Source organism: Poecilia formosa, unplaced genomic scaffold (genome assembly GCF_000485575.1).
Source record: "Poecilia formosa unplaced genomic scaffold, Poecilia_formosa-5.1.2 Scaffold105, whole genome shotgun sequence".
Classification (NCBI taxonomy): domain Eukaryota; kingdom Metazoa; phylum Chordata; class Actinopteri; order Cyprinodontiformes; family Poeciliidae; genus Poecilia; species Poecilia formosa.
The window spans coordinates 438,917-457,433 of NW_006800044.1; the positions used below are offsets into that span (position 1 = coordinate 438,917).

Consider the following 18,517-nt stretch of genomic DNA (forward strand, 5'->3'; position numbering starts at 1 on the left):
ACTACATCCACATGAGAGAAATCCCCCCCCACACACACACACACAAAAAAAGCCTAAGCAAGCGAGTTTGAAAAGTGTCTGTAAGAACCAGAGAGGTGGCAGCTCTGTGAATCACACTCTCATTGTTTCCACTGAAGCCACAACTCTCCTGGGTGAGGAGGTAATTTGTTTAATCGCCAAGAGTTATAGTCCCTGGATGGAGAGACGGGGGCGATAGGATAGTTCTGAAATATGTTCGGCAATGTGGAGCGAACGCTAGAGGGAGAGTGACAAGAACCATTTTCAACGCGTTTAATTAGAAGTGTTTGTTTGCCTTTGTGTTTCTGTCGGATGCAGGGTTCACAACACAGCTCAGCTGCTTTGTGTGAAGAGACTCTTCAGAAAAAATAAATAAATAAATAAAAGAATTATGCATCAAATTAAAGAGAACTCCAATGAAATAGAGGCAAGTCGGGCATTAACCTCTAAGCTTTAAAAAGCACACATATTTAAAACACTAATGAGACTCTCATTGAGCTCGCCGTGTATTATATTCAAACACACACAAAAGGGCAGCTCTGACTTTGGTGCGCCACCGCTGCTTCTGAATGAGGTTGTCTCTCATTCATCTCACTTGAAGCAAACACTGCAGGAGCGAACAATGCAATAGATGGCCCTTTCATGCTAATGAGATGCATACATTTACAGCAATATCACCCTCATTAAAAAAAAATAATAATAATAATAAAGGAGGGAGTATTAATTATGAAACACACTACTTCCTATTGCGGGGAGCCGAGGGGGTCTCCACTGGGCTCAATTAGGAAGAGCAGGCCACAAATCCCATGACTAAATTAATTGATACCCCAGAGCATTAAGCTCCGAGTCTCTCTACAAAATCTATGTTGAGAGAATTCCTGTTTTCATTTCTAAAGCAATTGCAAAATATGAGACATAAAGAAAATGTAATTTACTTTTTTTTTTAAAAATAAAAATCTCTTCCATGTTTGTTTTATACATTTTTCATCTGTAATTTTTTTTTTTGTATGCTAACTTGTTTTGCCCGTCATCACAGCCAACCCAAGAATGAATTGTGGCTCTAACCAGAATTTGCTTTGGGTCACAAATTCTAGTTTTTATTTGCTAAATAAATAGCTACAATAATAATTGATAGAGATTAGTTTACTTCTGTTCTAGAGTCAGAAAAGAGTGCCCAGTTATGCTTTTTTTTCTTTCTTTTTTTTTGCACTGGTGTGAAATATGACTTATTTTATGAGCAACATTTCAGATTCTTTTTCAGTGGTTTTACGAATGTTACATTTCTTAAAATGTGCTCCTAAAAAACCTAAATTTCGGCTGATTCTTAAGCTACATATTTGAATCACTTAGATTTTTTTCATATTCTACTTGAGTCAAATGCTCTTGGTGGCCCCCACCTGGCCTGGAAGTAAAATGCAGTAGCTTTTTTCACTTAATGCCTGGGGACAGTCCCGATTCCTGTTCCATCTCTGAGCCATCTCTCGACCACATGTTGTGCACCGTTTTATCCACCATGTTAGCCATTGCACATACACTAAAACGGGACTTTAAGTGAAAAAAAAAAAAAAAAAAAAAACAACACAAGAAGATAATGATTAAAAGCACAGTAAATTGTAGTGAAAGTCCCTTCATCCAAGCACTGGTTAAAAAAAAAGGGGGGAGAGAGAGGAGAAGAAACTGGAATGGAGTAGAGAGAAGATGCAGGGAAGGGGGTGGAAAAGGGCTGGAACTGTGACACACATCCAGCCAGCAGCTGTCTTGCTGAGAAAAACACCAGGGGGAAAAACACCAGGGGGTGAGCAGGAGCGAAATGACAAGACTAGCTCAATCAACATCTTGTCAACACAGCAAGCTGATGTGTACAGACAATTTCATACCACCACCACAGACCCTCTCCTCTCCTTTTTCTTCCCTTTTTTTTTTTTTTTTTTTTTTTTTTTTTTCACATGGCTTTTTGTTTCCTGTCCTGCTGCCAGCCAGCCAGCCAGCCAGTCACTTGCTATCTGTCTGCACGGAGTCAGCTCTCAGCTCTCTGGCTCGGGGCTTTAGTGTGTGTGTGTGTGTGTGTGTGTATTTGAAGGGAAGAAAGGGTGTGTGTGTGTTATGTTTAAAAGCCATACTAGAATTATGCAGAAGGAGACGCTTCTGCCTACTCAAAACCCTGAAGATACGGGACCACAAGGGTGATCGTGCATATACGCGTGGCAGGTTGTCAAGACACTGCAGCACGGTGACTGCGCGAATCATTCACATGCGCTCACATGCTGACTGTGTCACATCAGCACTCTTTGACCACCCCGCCCCACCCTCCTTTTTCACTTTTTCCTTCTTGCATGCATATACCACTCCATTTCACTATCCACTGCAAACTGTTGGAGCAGCTACTTAGTGCGCAAGTCTGCAGCTGCTCGCCCGTGCGATCAGCCTCACTGCTGCCCTGATGTGTGCAGCGCCCCGTCGCAGCGGGGAAAAGCCTCGCGGTGACGGCCTTGGAGACAGGCTGATTACAGCATTCCATCAATCGCCCCCCTGCTGCACCACCACCACCTGCCTCCGACTTGCTCCTTTGCAACTACAAGTTGACAGAAACCCACTTTTTTCTTTTTCCATTTTTACCTTGCCTTATTTTTTTCTTTTATCTTTCTAACATATGGCTCCTTTTTTCCCCCTGCTGCTCCCCTTCTAACCTGCTTTCTTGAGTGTTGTGTTGACAAGCTGACACAAACCCCTGTGATTTTCACACCACGAATTCAAAGAGCAAAAGAAAAAGGGACAGGGGGATCCAAGACGGCAAAGAGGAAGAGAATGTTTTAGGGGAGTCTGGCAGAAGATGACAGCTGACAGTCTAGAAATGCAGCGCGATGGCAGAAGAGCCCAAGAGAAACAAATCAACAATTAGTAACACCTTATATAATGTTCAAGGATGTGCCTGCTGGCCATTGATTTCAGGGATCATGCCTCACTGGCTGCAGACATATGCGCAGTAAGCAGAGCAGTGAGCGGATGGCAATGGATTGTAGATGGATGTAGAACTGGAGGAAATTGCCCTGGGTGGGGGTATCAGTGGAGGGGGCTGTGGGGGTTCTGGCGGGTGGATAAACTGGTCCACTCTCTAAAAAGCACCCAGGCCTCAGCCAAGATTTTCACAATGGAATAAAGGCTGAAAGGGGAGGCTAGGCGGATTAAACTCTGGCAAAACAGCTCTTAAAAAGCTGTTAGAGTGCAATTTGGGCACAAAAACGCAGAATGGGAGAAAAGATAGCGAGAGCGGATGGGTGGGTGGTAGGGCTAGTTGGAATGCAGCGTGGGAGAGAAAGGGATAGAACCGAGTCTGCATGGGCACCATTAGAGACGACGCCGTCTGCAAAGACGCAAGCTGAAGGAAAGAACAGAGGTTCTTACACATTGAGCTCATGTGTTTTTTTGTTGTTTTTTTTTGGTGCCACATTGCTGCAAGCCAGTGTGTGGTATCTGTTGTTAGCCCCCTTCCAGCTCTCAGAAGTTCTGTAGGAGTCACGCTAATGAGCTTAGTAGCCAGATCAAATATGAGATGGGTGCAGTATCCCCTTTGGGACTCTTTGGTGCAGCCGCTCAGTACCACTGTCTGCTTTGTACACGCATATACGCACAAGTGCATTCACACAGGGAAAGAAAGACAACAGAGCTCAGCTCAAAACAAAGGGATAATAATTCCACGCAGAGTTCCCCTTTTCCAGCTCGATTTAGAAGCCTTATCTAGACAAGGCACAATGGATACCATTTAGGGAAAAAGGTTGTTTATTCCAAGTTAAAATATTCTTTTACCCACCAATTTCTGTATTCTAGAGTCCTCCTTATCCTTCTCATATTTATATGTTTGCCTTTTTTATGGGAAAAAAATCGAGCTAGGGTATATTGTACTCTGGCTTCCCGGCGCTTTCCTGACATTTAAAAAAAAAAAAAAAGATTTTGACTTGCCAAAGCACAGTTTAAATCAACCAGTAAAACTGGGTAGCACTTGTATTTACAGACCCTGGTTTGTGGCAATTGGCCTCCTTGAACTGAATTTGATTGAGGTCATAGAGTAAAATGGCTGTGCGAGACGGAGCATCTCTCTCGGAAATGTATTCACCCCAGTGTTGATGCAAAACAAGGGAAATATGAACAGGGACTGAAGTCTTGTATTACGTTATGGTTTATTTGAAGGACATGGCCTCCTGTTAAATTAACTAACAGCCTTGGGTGCATTTTTACATCCAGCGGTTACTGTGGTGACTTACCAGTAAATGCGCTGTGTGTGTTGGATTTATATTTTCTCTAAAGGTCATCTCCAGTGCCATTAACTCTTCGTCCTGTTTTTAGCATCGCCACTTGTGCTTGCACACAGAAAGAAAGTCTAATTTGATCAAGGCACGTGTCCAGCGTTGAGCAGATCATTGCTGACATCTGCCAATCTTGTCCTGATCCCTCTTAATGTGAACGTATCGGATGGTTTGAAAGAGGGAGCGCAGGCAAGCGCCAGGGTCAACGTAAAGCTCTTTAGTAGGTGATGGTCAAGTCTGGGAGGAAGCTCTGCTGCACTTAGCTCCAACCATGTGACAGCAAAAGTCAGAGTGTCAAAGCGTCCGCTGAACGTGCCCGCTGGTGCCTGACAAGTTGATGTCCATATTAACGCATTCCCTGTCCTACATACTCATTCGCATATTCAGATGCACGCTCGCAGAAACGGATATAAAACACAGCACATTTCTCAACAGGAAAAAAAAAACATAGCAGGCTCTTACCATCAGCCAGAAATCCACATGAACTTGGTCTCATGTGTATCTGGCAGTGTGAAATGATATTCCATTTTAAGAAATCCGGATTAAAATTTAACAGACCAAACTTGCATTGACCTTGTTAGCAGGAGATGGAAAAACACACACTAGACTTGAAACAAGGACAGAAACATAATGAATGCAATACATTTTGTTACTTTGAGATCTTGCAGGATGAAATGTTGAAGTGAGCATGAGTAACTATAATCACCCTTACACATTTTTACCTTCATAAGGTAGCCTATTAAACTAATATCTGCCACAGATGTTTTATTTGTGCGGCGAATTTAGGAACCCGTTCTTCACCTTCATTATATGTTGCTGATGGGGCTCATGGAAGTTTGGCTGTCGAGTCCTTATGCTTTTTATAGTTCTCAAAAAAGTTCACCAATGTGTCCCTCAGGGCGTTTATTTGAAAGGGTGATGCAGGAATATGGAAAACAGATTCTCAGCACAAAGTCGATCTTGATCTCAGTGTGCTTTGGTTTCGCTGCTTTTCTCTTACCCTGTTTGGATGGATAGGTACGTACATCAGGAACAGGATGTCTGCTTCGGGAACTAAATGTTCTTAATCTTATGGATGATGTAGTGCTATTTGCATTTTACAGCTGTAGTCTTCGGGAAGCAATCGTTTGGTTGGCAGAAGAATTTGAAGTGGCCAGGATGAGAGTCAGGTTTTTTGAAGATGAGGCCATAGTTCTTAACTAGAAAACAGAGGATTGCTCCTTTCAGTTTGACGGTCAGGTCAAGTCAGGTCAGGTATCTTCTTCATTGCAGGATGAAGCAGTTTATCCTCCAGGTTGACCACCAGAGAAAAGCTTTTGCTTATTGATCCATCAGTGCTTCAACCTTTATCTGTGACCACAAGAAATAGATCGTAACTGAAATAACGAGACCATGGCAGTGTTGTGAATGGTACGTCATGCTGTCCTTTTCATCAACAGTGGTACGATAGAGCAGTAGCTTCATAACTAGACTTTGACAGTTTGGTGTTGTACAGAGCTTCATCAAATATGTGGGCTCCAAATCGCTTTACACTACCATGGCCCTTATCAAGCGCCTTTTCAAGTCATTAGACGCCAGAATGTAGCTTTACACTACATTCAGTGATTCACTCAATCGCAAACATGTTCACACGCTGATGACGGCATGATACTGGATAGTAGCCACAGCTGCCCTGGGTCAATCTGGCAGAAGCAAGGCTGCCATGCACCAGGGCTCCTCTGACCACCACCAACAGGTAAGACAGGTAAAGTGACTTGCCCAAATAAATAATGACCGAGACCGACTGAGCGGGAATCAAACCAGCAACCCTTGGACTGTTGTAGCCTATCCTATGGGTACAGTGAACTGTTACCCTTAAACTCTAGTCTCTCAAAAAAAGAATGGATGACTGGATGCACAGAAGAAGTGTTTCAAGAAAATTTCAGGGTTTTTTTTGGGGGGGGGGGGTTCAGTATTGAAGCTCCCCATGTTTAGTTTGGGGAAAAGAAACACTCAGAGCCGTGCAGTTTGTGTTTGTGTACTTCAGCACAAGTGTGTGACACAGCAGCCCACAGACAACGAGCCTCTTCACACCCACATCTTCTTACTTTTTCTACTTGCTCCTCCACCACCGATTCTTTGTCTGGTTCTGCTCCTTTTTTTCCCCCCACGTCAGAAATGTATTCCTGTAATTAAGCTGCTAATACACCGTCAAAGAATTGTCTAATTCAGCAAGGAGGAATTAAAGGAATCTGGCATGAGTCATTAGCCAGTCGAGATGTTCTGTTCAGCGTTTTCAATAAGGGATCTGGAGAGCCATGAATCACTTATAGGGTGAAAAAAAGAAACGCTCTCTACAGCACATGCTCTGCGCTTTATGTTTGCATAGCTGCACATATATGTGTGCGCGTGGCGTTAATTGCCATTTGCGAGCATGAAAAATGGCATGTGGGCGAGGTAAAGAGAAACAATTCAGTGCATGTAATCCATCTTAACAATCAACCAATGCAGTGAATTATTACCCATTGTAAACATTTAGATATTCTGGGCGAGAAACTTAATTGCAATCAATGTTTGCACTGCTGCAAGCATGGGGAGGAAAATCCTCAGCTCACTCTGCAAGGAGAGAGAGAAAGGAAACACACAGAAGCTCATAATGGCAGCATGTTCGGGACACGCAAAGAAAAAAAAAAAGAAATATTTTTTTAAGGGTATGATGGGAAAATTCCAGCCTTCGGTAAATGCCGAATAGACTGAGCTCGAAGACGCTGCACTTCTCATTGGCGCTCTAAAATTGGCCTCTTTTGATCCAGAGTGCGTGATACACATACTGCCTACCTGTTTGCATCCACTGCTCATTCGCATTTTGATAAAGCGATGCACAGGGAGAGAATATTAGAACGCTTTTTTTTTTTTCCCCCTAATAAACTATTAACACCTCCTTGGGGCCAGATGGGGGAGTGAGAGATGATGGGTGGAAGTGAAAATGGGTTTTAAGAGGGATGCTGAGAACCACGACGTGTTGGGGATGAACTCTCGTTCTTGATGAGCTCACCGTTTGGCATCTTTAATTGTGATGTTGCGTGACACTGGCGGGAGGTGGGCTGAAAGGGTGAAGGAGGAGAGGGGTGAGGTTCAGACCAGGGTGCACCCGGAGATGAAGTGGGTAATTGAGTGGGGAATAAACAGTGCCAACAATCTGGGAAGCCCCCCCCACTTCAAACTGGAGTTAAAAAAAAAAAAAAAACATACAGAGAATGGAGTGAGAAAAGATGAAGAAAGAAAAAAGAGTGAGACTGAGAGAAAATCCCATCCACCCTCTGGGGGGAAAAGCTGCTATTGAAAAGCTATTAAACTTGCATTTAGCAGGATTGATTGGAAATGAAGAGGCCTATTAAAAGAGAGGGACAAGGGGACAATAGCGCGTCTCTGGCCGCCGTATGTTGCCCTCCTTTCAGTGGCTTTCTTTGCTATTGGAGGCGGGGGGAGAGGGGCGGGCTGTCTGTTTAAGCGCTCCCACCAAGAGAAGCAGTTAAAAAGGGGGGGGCTTAGCACTGGCTGAATAGGACCCGTCTTTATCTTCCTTCATCCCCCCCCCTTTCCTTCTTTTCTGCACTGTGCAACAAAGAAGTGGAGATGCTGAAAGAGGGAAGGTTTTTCTCTTTTTTTTTCTTTTTATAAGTCCCTTTCCCGACTCACACAGACACCCTGCGAAGATAACCAACCAACTGCCTCTCCTCTCCGTCTCACCACCTACCTTCCCCCTATGGATTAGTTACCTCTGGAGTGTTGCCATCTTTCCCCTGCCAGTAGGATTTGTAATACTCAATCTTTAGCATAGTGGCACAAACAGTCGGAGCCGAGTATCCGTATTCACGCTGCGCTTCGGCATGTGTGTGAAGGCAAGCCAGCCAATCCGGAGGGAGCGCGTGCGCCTTTTGCTTAAACACGGCAGCGAGACGGCAGCAGGTGTCTCCACTGACTTTCAGCAGGCTCAAACGGATGGTTCCCCCGGGAACTTTAATGGAGTTTTGATTGTTTAACATCCATTTTTACAGAAAAGCACATTTAAAGAGTGGCAGATTTTTCTCCCCAGAAGTGTGTTTTCTCTTCACGTCAGTAAGCATATAACCATATGGTCTTTTGAAACAGTTGAATAAGTAATGGGGTACTGCTGACTCTTTTTCTTAGAAGTTTTACAAATAAAAAAAACAAAAAAACAAACAAAAAAAAACACGTACACAAGTTGGGTATGTTCATTCTCTTGTGGTTGTTGTGAAAACACTATAAAGGTTGAGATGATCACAGAATGATCATCGTGATCATCGCAGCATCGTGGCTTGTGCGACAGTGGAATCAATTTGGGTTGAATCTTTTTGCTGCTTAAGTGTAACTTCAGAACCTCTCTCGAACGCCAATAAAAGTTGCTCTTCCACATTGCGGATATCATCAGTCAAACTTTAGATCTTAAGACAACTTTGAAACCCTTAGAACTCAAATGCTTCTCAGATTATTTCAAATCTGTATCAGGAGAATAATGTGGCCAACGGAGGCCTCGGTTTTCTGTGTGGCCGTTGCAGGTTAGAGTCCCGGCCCTCTGACCAGCTCCCGCAACCCAATTTTCCGACAACTTACTGACGAGTAGTGGCCACTCCAGTCAGGAAATCAGTTTCAAAACCTGCACAAAAAAATAAAATAAAATCAGTCTTTTACTCATACTTACCGATGTCAGATGACATCACTGTGTTTCCTATGACAAGAAGAGTCACAATCTGACTTTAGCACAAAAGGTGGGACAGTTTTCAACTTTAATACAACTTGAAAGCTGTCAGACTCCCATGTCAAATGTGTCAACAGTAACCGAGTTTGCTGAAGAGTTAAATCCACCCATTGTGCCGCTTATGATATCACTGATCCTCAACCAGAACAGAGTTTGCTTTATTTTTTATTTTCAATCTATGCAGTTGATATCTATACTTTGTCACCCTGCTGTGTTGTTACTGTTAGTGTAAAAACTACTGGCATTGCCTCAGCATAAGACAACTGATGGCTGATTCTAACTGTATTCTTCTGTTTCAGCTACGAAATGATTTTCACGTTGTCCTTTTTATTTCTGTCTTCCAGCAGCCACCAAAGCAGCCTACTTCTCCCAGCAGCCCCAGGACCAGGTGGTGGTGCAGGGCCAGTCCGTGACTCTGCCTTGTGTGATTGTGGGTTACAGGGGAATGGTCCAGTGGACCAAAGACGGCCTGGCGTTGGGCGGAGAGCGAGACCTGCCAGGTACGGTCACTATCCTTGTTTCTGTTGGCCCCCTCCTTCCTCCTGCTCTCTGTATTTATTGTCCTTTGTGTCTCATCGGGTCTTGTTGCGATCAATGCCCGGTCTCATTAGAAATCAGCTCCCTCTCTGTCAGCCGTTGGGGTTTTTACACAAATGAATGGCGAGGGGGAGAACGCGCCGCTGACAGATCGGCTCCCGCTGCACACACCAAACTTTAATTTGTTGCTTAGCATTTTAAGAGTCTGGTAGGAAGGTGGATAATCAATTGGCTTTTGTCACGCACTGACATTTAAATGTGTAGCAGCGTAGTGAGAAAGCGGAGAGGCTTCCTCTTGACCTTAGCAACCCCATCTTTATTGTGTCTGTGTTTAAAGGACAACCTCCTCATGCAGCAGCCCTCTTACGTGTTGTGTTCCAAGCCTCATGCCACTGTGCTAACACAACAGTTTAAATGCCTGGCCTCTGTAAGGTGCTGCATGCTTTTCACTTGTGCTTTATAAAGAGCTTTTCCACCTCTTCCCTCCCCCCCCCCTTTGTTCAGAGCAGGAGCCTGGTTATATTTTACTCCTTTTAAAAATGTGTTTGTTGTTGCTCGAATTGTTTACTTCTAACTCTATTCTCTGTGCTGGCTTCATGCAGGCTGGACGCGCTATTCCTTAATGGGCGACCCGCTATCAGGCGAGCACAGCTTGCTGATCGATTCAGCGGAGTTGGCGGATGACGCGGTGTATGAGTGTCAGGCTACACAGGCAGCGCTCCGCTCCCACCGTGCCAAGCTCACTGTACTAGGTAAGATACACAGCTCACTCATGATCCTCCCAGCCAGCTCTTGTGCCAGGGTCTGCAGGCTGGCAGAGCTTTGAAAGAGAAGAAGGGGGGGGGAAAAAAAAAAAAAAAATCAGGGGAGTGTCTTTATCACAAAACACCAAGGCTGAAAGACAAGTGTAATTTCCAAGACTCTGGAGAAAAAAAAAAAAAAAAACACTTTATAGGATATTCACATGTTCAACTCAATGATGCGTCTGCTGTGTCAGGATTCGATTCATTATCTAGGGGTCTTAGTTGTCTGCAGGGAAATGATCACACTTCCTACGTCCTAACTTTCTTGGATGTGGTTTTAAACCTGCATTAGGTAGGAGATTATATGTTGTTATATTTTTTTAGTCTTTTTTGGTCACAAATAGACATTTGAGATACACCAACCACGTTCACACATCAGCAACAACAAAAATAAGTAAATCAAACATGCAGTTTTTAAAGGATGTTTTCCTTTACAGTGGTTAAACAGCCATCCAAGCTAACCCTAGTTTAGCACTTAAATAGAACCTGTCTAAAAAATAAGTTGACAAAAAGTTATCTAAAAGCAGTACATTATGCACCTATCTGAAAAGAAATTTGAGAATGCCCAGATAAATCGCAAAGGTGAAGAGTTTGCATAGGCCTAGTCAAAGTCCAAACTTAACTCCTCAAGTCTTCATGTGACCCTAAACAGGTCATTTGTCTTTTCCGAGTGCGTCTAATTCTGCAAAGAAGAGTGGGGGGAAAAAATGACAACTATGTAAAACAAACGTCTTAGTGCAACTGTTGCCTCCATGGGTGACACAACCAGTTTACTGAGCAATTACTTCTTTTTCACATAAAGGCTGGTTAATGTGGACTGTCATTCTTCCATAATAAATAAAATTATAAATTAATTGCATTTAGTATTTACTCAGGTTATTTTTGAAAGATGAAAATGTACTGAAACCGATACTGAAACATTTAAATTTGATAAAAAAATAAAGCAAAAACAACAAAAACCCATAAAGGTTCAACTTCACTTCACAGCACTAAAAGGTTGTTTAAAACTTATGGTTTGTATATTTTATTCACTTCCTCTGTACAGACTGGGATAAGATTTTGTTTTATATACTGCAAAAACACATCTTAAAGAAGTGCCAAGCAAAGCTCAGCAAAAAAGAGGGGAAACGCCTTTAGTCTCAGTGGCAATAATCGAGACTGTACAGGTCCAAGATAATGTGATTGCTGCAGTCACAAATGACTCGCACAGTTGCTCGAAGGTCCAGATCTGCACAGTTAGCACATTTTGCAGCAAGCCACAACATCTATCAAGCGCAGGGCGGTTTTGTACATTAACGTGATGTGAGTGATCTACTTCTTCACACAGACATTCAGAAGTGGAGGAAGGGGTTTGGGGGTAGGGGGGTATGGTCAGAGTAGCGAGGATTAGAAGTGACAGACCTTATGGGAGTCGGTTAGGTGCTGCTGGCATCTGGTGGCATGCAAAGGAACACCACTCCATTAATTAGTCCTGTCAATAGTCCATAAATTACCACACAAGCAAATAAACCTTATAAGGAGGGAGAAACTCAAAGGAAGAGTTTATGCAGAGCAGTTGCGGCAAATTGTGCCACAAAGGCTGTTATTTATTTGTTGCCACGGAGGCAAAGTGTCAAAATACTGGAGATTGGGTTGGCTAGGTAGAGAAGTCACACTCAGAACTGAAGTAGAACAAAAGCACTCAAACCTCCTCGACGCTTTTACAACTTAGCACATTTCAAATCACCTTCAGTATACTTTTGGGAGGCGTTTTACGTCATAACTCTACACGAAGCGGCAAAGTGAAAGAAAAATCATGCATTCAGTTGGAAAATTTTCACAAGAACCTCAAAAACGTGGCTTGAATTAGTATTCATCCCCCTTTACTCTGAAAACAGTAAATATAACCATGTGGCTGCCTTCTGAGGTCACCTAATTAGTAAGTAAGTGTCCACCTGTGCGCAATTAACCATCAGCTTATACAGCTGCTCGCTCTCCAGGTTTGCTAAAGAACATCACAGTGTGATGGGGACCAAGGAACTCCCCAAACAGCTTAGAGAGAGAGGGTTTATTTAGGTTGTTTAAAGGAGGATTCAGATTTGGGAAAAGTGCAGCACAAACCGACAACCTACCAAGACATAGACGTCATCTTACCTGAAGGGAACAGCATAAACCAGAAGCAGTCCAGAGGTTTCTGGTAGCTCTGGAGGAACTGCAGTGAGCTGCAGCTCAGGTAACTACAATGACGTCTTTCATAGGAAATTATCAAAACTTTTCTTTAACAAAACAGACAACAATTCAGTTTCAGACATACAGGTGTGTGTAAACGCAAACGATACGTGTTCGATTTTTATTTGTGTAGTATCCCGACCACCATGTGTATTGCTCCTTCCACTTCACAATTGGTTAATAATGGTGGGACATAAAATCTCAGTAATAATACATTTAATTTCCGACTGCAACGACATAAAGTGTGGCATGGGTGTGAATACTTTTGCGAGGCACTGTAAAAAGACAAATCATGAATGCTCATCTGTCTGCACAGAGCAAAGCAGCCTGCAGTTCTCCCTATGTAGAAATACATAGTATGTAAAATCACGGAAATCAATGAAAAACTGTCACCCCCTCCTGGAAAAGTGCCCCAAAAGACTCTGGCTGGCGGTTCATGATCATCATGCTTATGAAATACACACAGAAATAAAATCAAAATGCAGTGTAGCTGTTTGTGAGGATGTGACTATCGAAAAGGAAGTGGGGCTTTCCTGCGTCGCGTGTGCAACCGCCCGCATTTGTGTGTATGCGTGTGTATAAATCAATGTGGCCAGATGAGACCAAAGCAATCCTGCACAGTCAAAGGAGTCAACGGTGGGAGTGCAGTCAGGGGAATCGGCATGGAAATTAAAATCACCTAGCGCTCGGATTCCATTAGTGTCCGTGCCGAGGCAACGGAAGGACCTCTGACAATTCAGATACACACAGCGAAATTGGTTCGGCGGAGGGTGCGAGAAAGGCCAGCACAAACCCCATGTTTGCGCCTTCTCTTATTGGTCGGGGGAGATAGACGCCTTCATCAGGGGTGGCACGCTCGGCTTGCCAGTGGTGCGTGCGAAACCATGCAAATAAATGAACAAATAAGCAATTCGGCTGAAACATCACTCTGCAGCAGTGGGAGCAAATAGAGTAATAATGCTAGTCCCCAGAAAGGAAATAAATAAGGTTGAGTGTTTCTTTTTCTTTCCCCGCCGCCAACTAACAACTGTTCTTGGTCTTTTCTCTTGTATAAAGCTACACCTTGTTAACAGACGCTCGCTAGTAAGAAGATATAGTCATACACCGACACCGAGCTAAAAAGCTACAGCCAGCATCAGCCTGGCTGTGTACTCGCCTGGGTCTTGCCGTTTTGTTTCTGAGTGGCATGTTTTTTTTGCTCTGCTCCACAGTTCCACCCTCTGACCCCGTGGTGGAAGGCGGCCCCGTTGTTCGTCTGAAGGCCCACACACCGCACAACCTTACCTGCAGAGCCTCGGGAGCCAAACCTGCAGCTGAGATCACCTGGTACAGAGATGGAGAGGTCATGGAGACAGCGATTTATTCCAAGGTACAGCGAGAGCGGGCTTAGTCGCTAACCGCCCGCGCAATCTTGTAGAAAGTAATAGTTGGAGAGGAACACATGCAAAAGTATTCAAAACAAAGACATTTCCTCTCAGGGGTATGACTCTCAATCTCTTTCTATTTCTCCCGATCTTTCTTTTTTTTTTTTTAAATCTATTACCTCCCTTCAGTCATGAGGATTTCTTTCTTGTGCTCTCTGCAGTCCCCCTCCCATTTTTATCACTCATTCCTGACCCCCACCTTCGCCTCCTATGCCTCCACCCAACCCTGCACGCCCCCCCTCTTCTTTTTGCTTGCTAATGCAGCCACACTACAGCATAACTGGAGCATGCCAAAGCTCAGACAGGCATGAGCGTTTCATACAGTAGAGCTTCTGCAGAGGAGAAATCACCCACAACAATGTAGAGACACAATGGGGATGCGCCCGAGCGTGAGGCGGCCGCGGCTGGGAAAGTGTCACATTTTTCATGCTCCCTGACCACGCTAAACGACGCTAAACGCCACATTTAAGGAAGCGAAAGCCTGCAGAGTGAGAAAGAGGTGGAACGGGGGCGGAGGATCAGAGGGGTGAGGGCGTGAGAGGATACAAGATGTAAGGAGTTGAAGAGGGAAAGAGGCACAGAGAGGGGCATCAATATTCAGTTAAATCACGAGGCGGCTTTGTGCAAAATGAAGCAAATATCCGTCAATTTTGCCAAACCGAGGCCGGGTGGAGGGCTGGACGAGGCTTTGTCCGAGTGAGTGGTGGTGACAGAGAGTGATGTGATTTGATCTAGCACAAAAATGCTTTTTGTGTGTCGGGCCGAGGAAGTGAAAGACCTGCTCCATTGATTTGGCTGTCAAGGGAAAAGGTTTAGCTCGCACTCGATTTGTGACACTTCTTCCATGCGACCATTCCCCAATGTAAAAACACACATACCTTTCTCTGTGGCCGTTGCAGTTATTTCCCTCCCAACTCTCTGTGAACTGCTTGAAAAACCTTTTTATAACTATTGGGGCTTTATTGCATTTTGGCACATTATTACCACATACTTTTGTGTGGGTTTTTTTTTTCCACATGAAAGAAAGCTAAATGAAAATGATGTATGGTTTTCATAATTTTCTACCAATAACAAACAAGTTTGCAACCCATTTGTACTCAGTCCCCTTTCCTCTTACCCTTAATAAAATCTAGCACAGCCACCCTTGTGTAACTGAATCCCAGTATAAATACAGCGGTTCTGTAAAGAGTTTCAAAGGTTTGTTGAAGAACATTAGAGAGCATCTTAAAGCCCAAATGGTGCACCAGACAGGTCAGGGATACGGTTGTGGAGAAGCAACACAAGCTCCCAATTTTTTGACAGCTCTCAGAGCAATTTTTAATCCATTATCTGAAAATGGAAGCCGTATTGTAGCAAACCAATTTAAACTGAGCATGGAGAGCATTAATAAGAGAAGAAGGCAAGAGACCAATTGTAACTCCGGAGGAGCTGCATTCACCACTTTGGCTCTGAAAATCTTTTGACAGAATGACTTTAAGTCGTGCGTTTCAAAAATATGACCTTTATATTCCTCTTGAAAAAGTTCAAGGGAGATTATTGCCTCGAATAAAGTCGTCGTTGAAATAAAGCCATACGAAGCCCTAAATGCAGTTTATTGGAAGTCATGTAGGGTAAACGGCAAACATGTCGAAGAAGAAGCTCTGGGCAGATCAGAACAAAATAAAAAAAATTCAGGGGAAAAAATGGGTATGATAGAAATGAATGCATCCAATTACTTGAACATGTCAATCGCCATAGAAAGATATGGTGGTGGCAGCATCATGCTTTGGGGAAATACATTTTTTTCCCAATGGGGAAACTGGTCAGAGTTGATGGGAAGATGAATGGAGCTAAATGGAAGGAAAGAAAACCTGGAGTGGAAGTTTATCTTCCAGCAAGACAATGACCCTAAAGTCATAATAAACAGCCAGGCATAGAGCAAAGATTACTTTAAATGAAACCAGATGTATGTGTTAGATTGGCCAAGTCAAAGTCCAGACCTAAGTCCAATTTAGAATTTATAGCAAGACTTGAATGTTAATGTTTACAGATTCTCCCTATTAATCTGTTTTGTTTTTTACCTACAATAAATGCAGTATGTTGTGTTAGTCCAACATAAAAAACACAATTAAATCTAATATAGGTTGTGGTTGCAACATGTAACAATATGAAAAAGTTGAAGGGAAATAAACATTTTACAAAGCACTTCATCACTGTGCCCAGTGGAGCTTTTTTTTTTTTAACGCATGCATGAGAAGCAGAAGAGAGAGAGAGCTCCTACTGAGCCAGATCTTAAGAATCTACACCTTTACTTACTTAGAAGTATTGATTTCCAAGCAGTAAATAGATTTTAAAGATAATGACAAACAAGGAGCGCTGACAGGGAACACTCGGAAATGTGGGAGCAGCACAATATTCCCGTGCTGCACCATAAAATAAATTACTTACTTTCCAAAGAGCTGGACCGCAGTGTCATAAGGCACTGACTTGTTTTGTGCAACATTGATCGGATTTTCCTTTCTAAGTTCCTGCACCTTTGTTGTCCTAACTCGGTAGGCCCTAATGGAGGATGGGAAGAGGGAGGCAGCTGTCAGTATGCTTCCAATCATTCCAGAAGACAGCGACTCCGGACGCACCTACACCTGCAGGGTTCTCAACCCAGCTGCTCCCGCTGGACGACAGACTTCAGTCACCATCAGTGTCCAGCGTGAGTCCTGCATGCACCTGTCCATAAAGTTTTTAAAACATGAAAAAAATATATAAAGAAAAAAAAAAATCAATGAAGAGTGCAATGAATTGTTTTCTGTGTGGTTACCGGTTTAAGTCCTAAATATTTAACATGAACATGTTTGCTCCTCATAGATCCACCTGCGGTGACCCTGTCAGTCCAACCACAGACCGTGACAGAGGGGGCCAAAGTTCTCTTCATCTGCTCTGCATCTGCCAACCCTGAGATCACTGGTTACAGGTACACTTCTCAATTATTTGCAACACTCGAGTTGCTTAAAAATATCCAATACATTTAATGGTACATTTAAAAAGCAAAGCTTCTGAAGTCAATCGTTTTGGCTAAATGGGCCTTTTAATTGGCAGCTTTTGATTGGCACAGTCCTTAAATCTGCTAATGGCCTTTTTCACATAAGCATGACTAATTGCCTTTCCTGGGCGAATGCAACAGTTTAATGTGATTGCTCCTATGTCCAAGGTGGTCGAAAGGAGGAGTGCCCATCTCGGAAGCCAATGGGGACAGCCTTGAGGTGACTGTGGATTATTCTTATTTCACCGACCCGGTCTCCTGCGAGGTGTCAAACTCTGTGGGCAGCACCAACGTCAGCACTCTGGTCGATGTGCAATGTAAGTTTCGCTGGAGGAGCATGTCATGCGGTACAGCTGGCTATTGTTTGACCATTTTAAGGGGTATATTAGCTGAAAAGTAGTTTCTTATTTATCAAAACTGCCTACTTTACCTTAGTTGGCCCAAGACTGCTGTCAGAGCCCAAGCCGATGACTGTAGACATAGGGATGGATGCAGCCTTTACCTGCGCATGGACTGGAAACCCTCCTCTGACCCTGGCTTGGACAAAGCATGGCTCCAGCGTGGTAAGTCAACCCAGAAAACAAGTCGCCACTTTATCCTAATAGTAAAACTTCAACGCCAACATTCCTCCAGAGAGGAACATTCGCACATGGCCTAGAGGCATGAATCCCACACACTTTTTCCCCAACACTTTTTTCCTGGCTGAATCTTCAACACCTCTCACAGCTAGCTCCCTTAGGGCTAGAGCCTCTGGCAGAAAACTGTCTGCCCAATGACAGATTCATACAGACAAATGCGTGCACATGGCATGCTGTCATAAGTCTAAGGCAATCAGTTGGTCAATCAATCAGCCGACAACCGGTTCAAACAAAAAGATTTACCAAGTGTCGCCCCACAGTTTACAAAAAGATCTGATTTTCCCTGACACTGAATAAAGATGCATCTATATTTCTCCTCTGTTTCCGACAAATGAGTGTTTTTAGTTGTTTTAGCTTAATAGAAAATTGCTTAAAGGGGTGCTTAAGGATTTTTGAGTTGGAGTTTTTGGTCAGTTTGTATAAATCGAGAATAATTGGTCCCAGAGACTGATGCTAATAGCTACTCAGAGTTATGGCAGACCTTCAAATGTTCAGCAATTTAAAAAAAAATCCATTTCCCAAAATCTATTTGGGTTGTCAATGTTTTAGACAACCCAATAGCATGTATTCATAGCATTTGCATCAAAAAACCAAGTGATTTCATATGTGAGGACATTACTTTTTTTATTAAAATTTTTTGGTCTGGTCATATTATTTGGAATTTCTTGTTTATTTTTTAACACTTTCATGAAAAAATGACATAAGATTGATAAAAAAAAACCTTTAAAATGTTGCTCATGAGACAGGGCAAGAGAAAATTTAAATTCTACCATCATGGAAGTTTGTGCAGATACTATTTTGTGAATCTATAAA

General features: G+C 43.2%; 1 protein-coding gene and 1 long non-coding RNA gene across 4 annotated transcripts in view; one reads left to right on the forward strand and one right to left on the reverse strand.

Annotated features, from left to right (window-relative positions):
* Positions 1–18,517, forward strand: part of kirrel3l (kirre like nephrin family adhesion molecule 3, like) — a 45,037-nt gene that overhangs the window by 17,913 nt on the left and 8,607 nt on the right. For both annotated transcript variants that reach the window (XM_007559502.2, XM_007559503.2), the window contains exons 2-8: positions 9,423–9,578; positions 10,218–10,367; positions 13,838–13,995; positions 16,586–16,736; positions 16,892–16,997; positions 17,235–17,383; positions 17,502–17,629. In XM_007559502.2, coding sequence (XP_007559564.1) covers positions 9,423–9,578; positions 10,218–10,367; positions 13,838–13,995; positions 16,586–16,736; positions 16,892–16,997; positions 17,235–17,383; positions 17,502–17,629 — 998 coding nt within the window. The remainder of the gene's footprint in view (positions 1–9,422; positions 9,579–10,217; positions 10,368–13,837; positions 13,996–16,585; positions 16,737–16,891; positions 16,998–17,234; positions 17,384–17,501; positions 17,630–18,517) is intronic.
* The window catches only part of LOC107837017 (uncharacterized), a 42,969-nt gene that overhangs the window by 13,912 nt on the left and 10,540 nt on the right, over positions 1–18,517 (reverse strand). The window contains exon 2 of one of the 2 annotated variants that reach the window (XR_001662991.1): positions 4,213–8,976. The exons of the other annotated variant lie outside the window; for it this stretch is intronic. This is a non-coding gene — a long non-coding RNA (uncharacterized LOC107837017). Of the gene's footprint in view, positions 1–4,212; positions 8,977–18,517 lie in introns of those variants that run through there. 2 annotated transcript variants of the gene reach the window in all.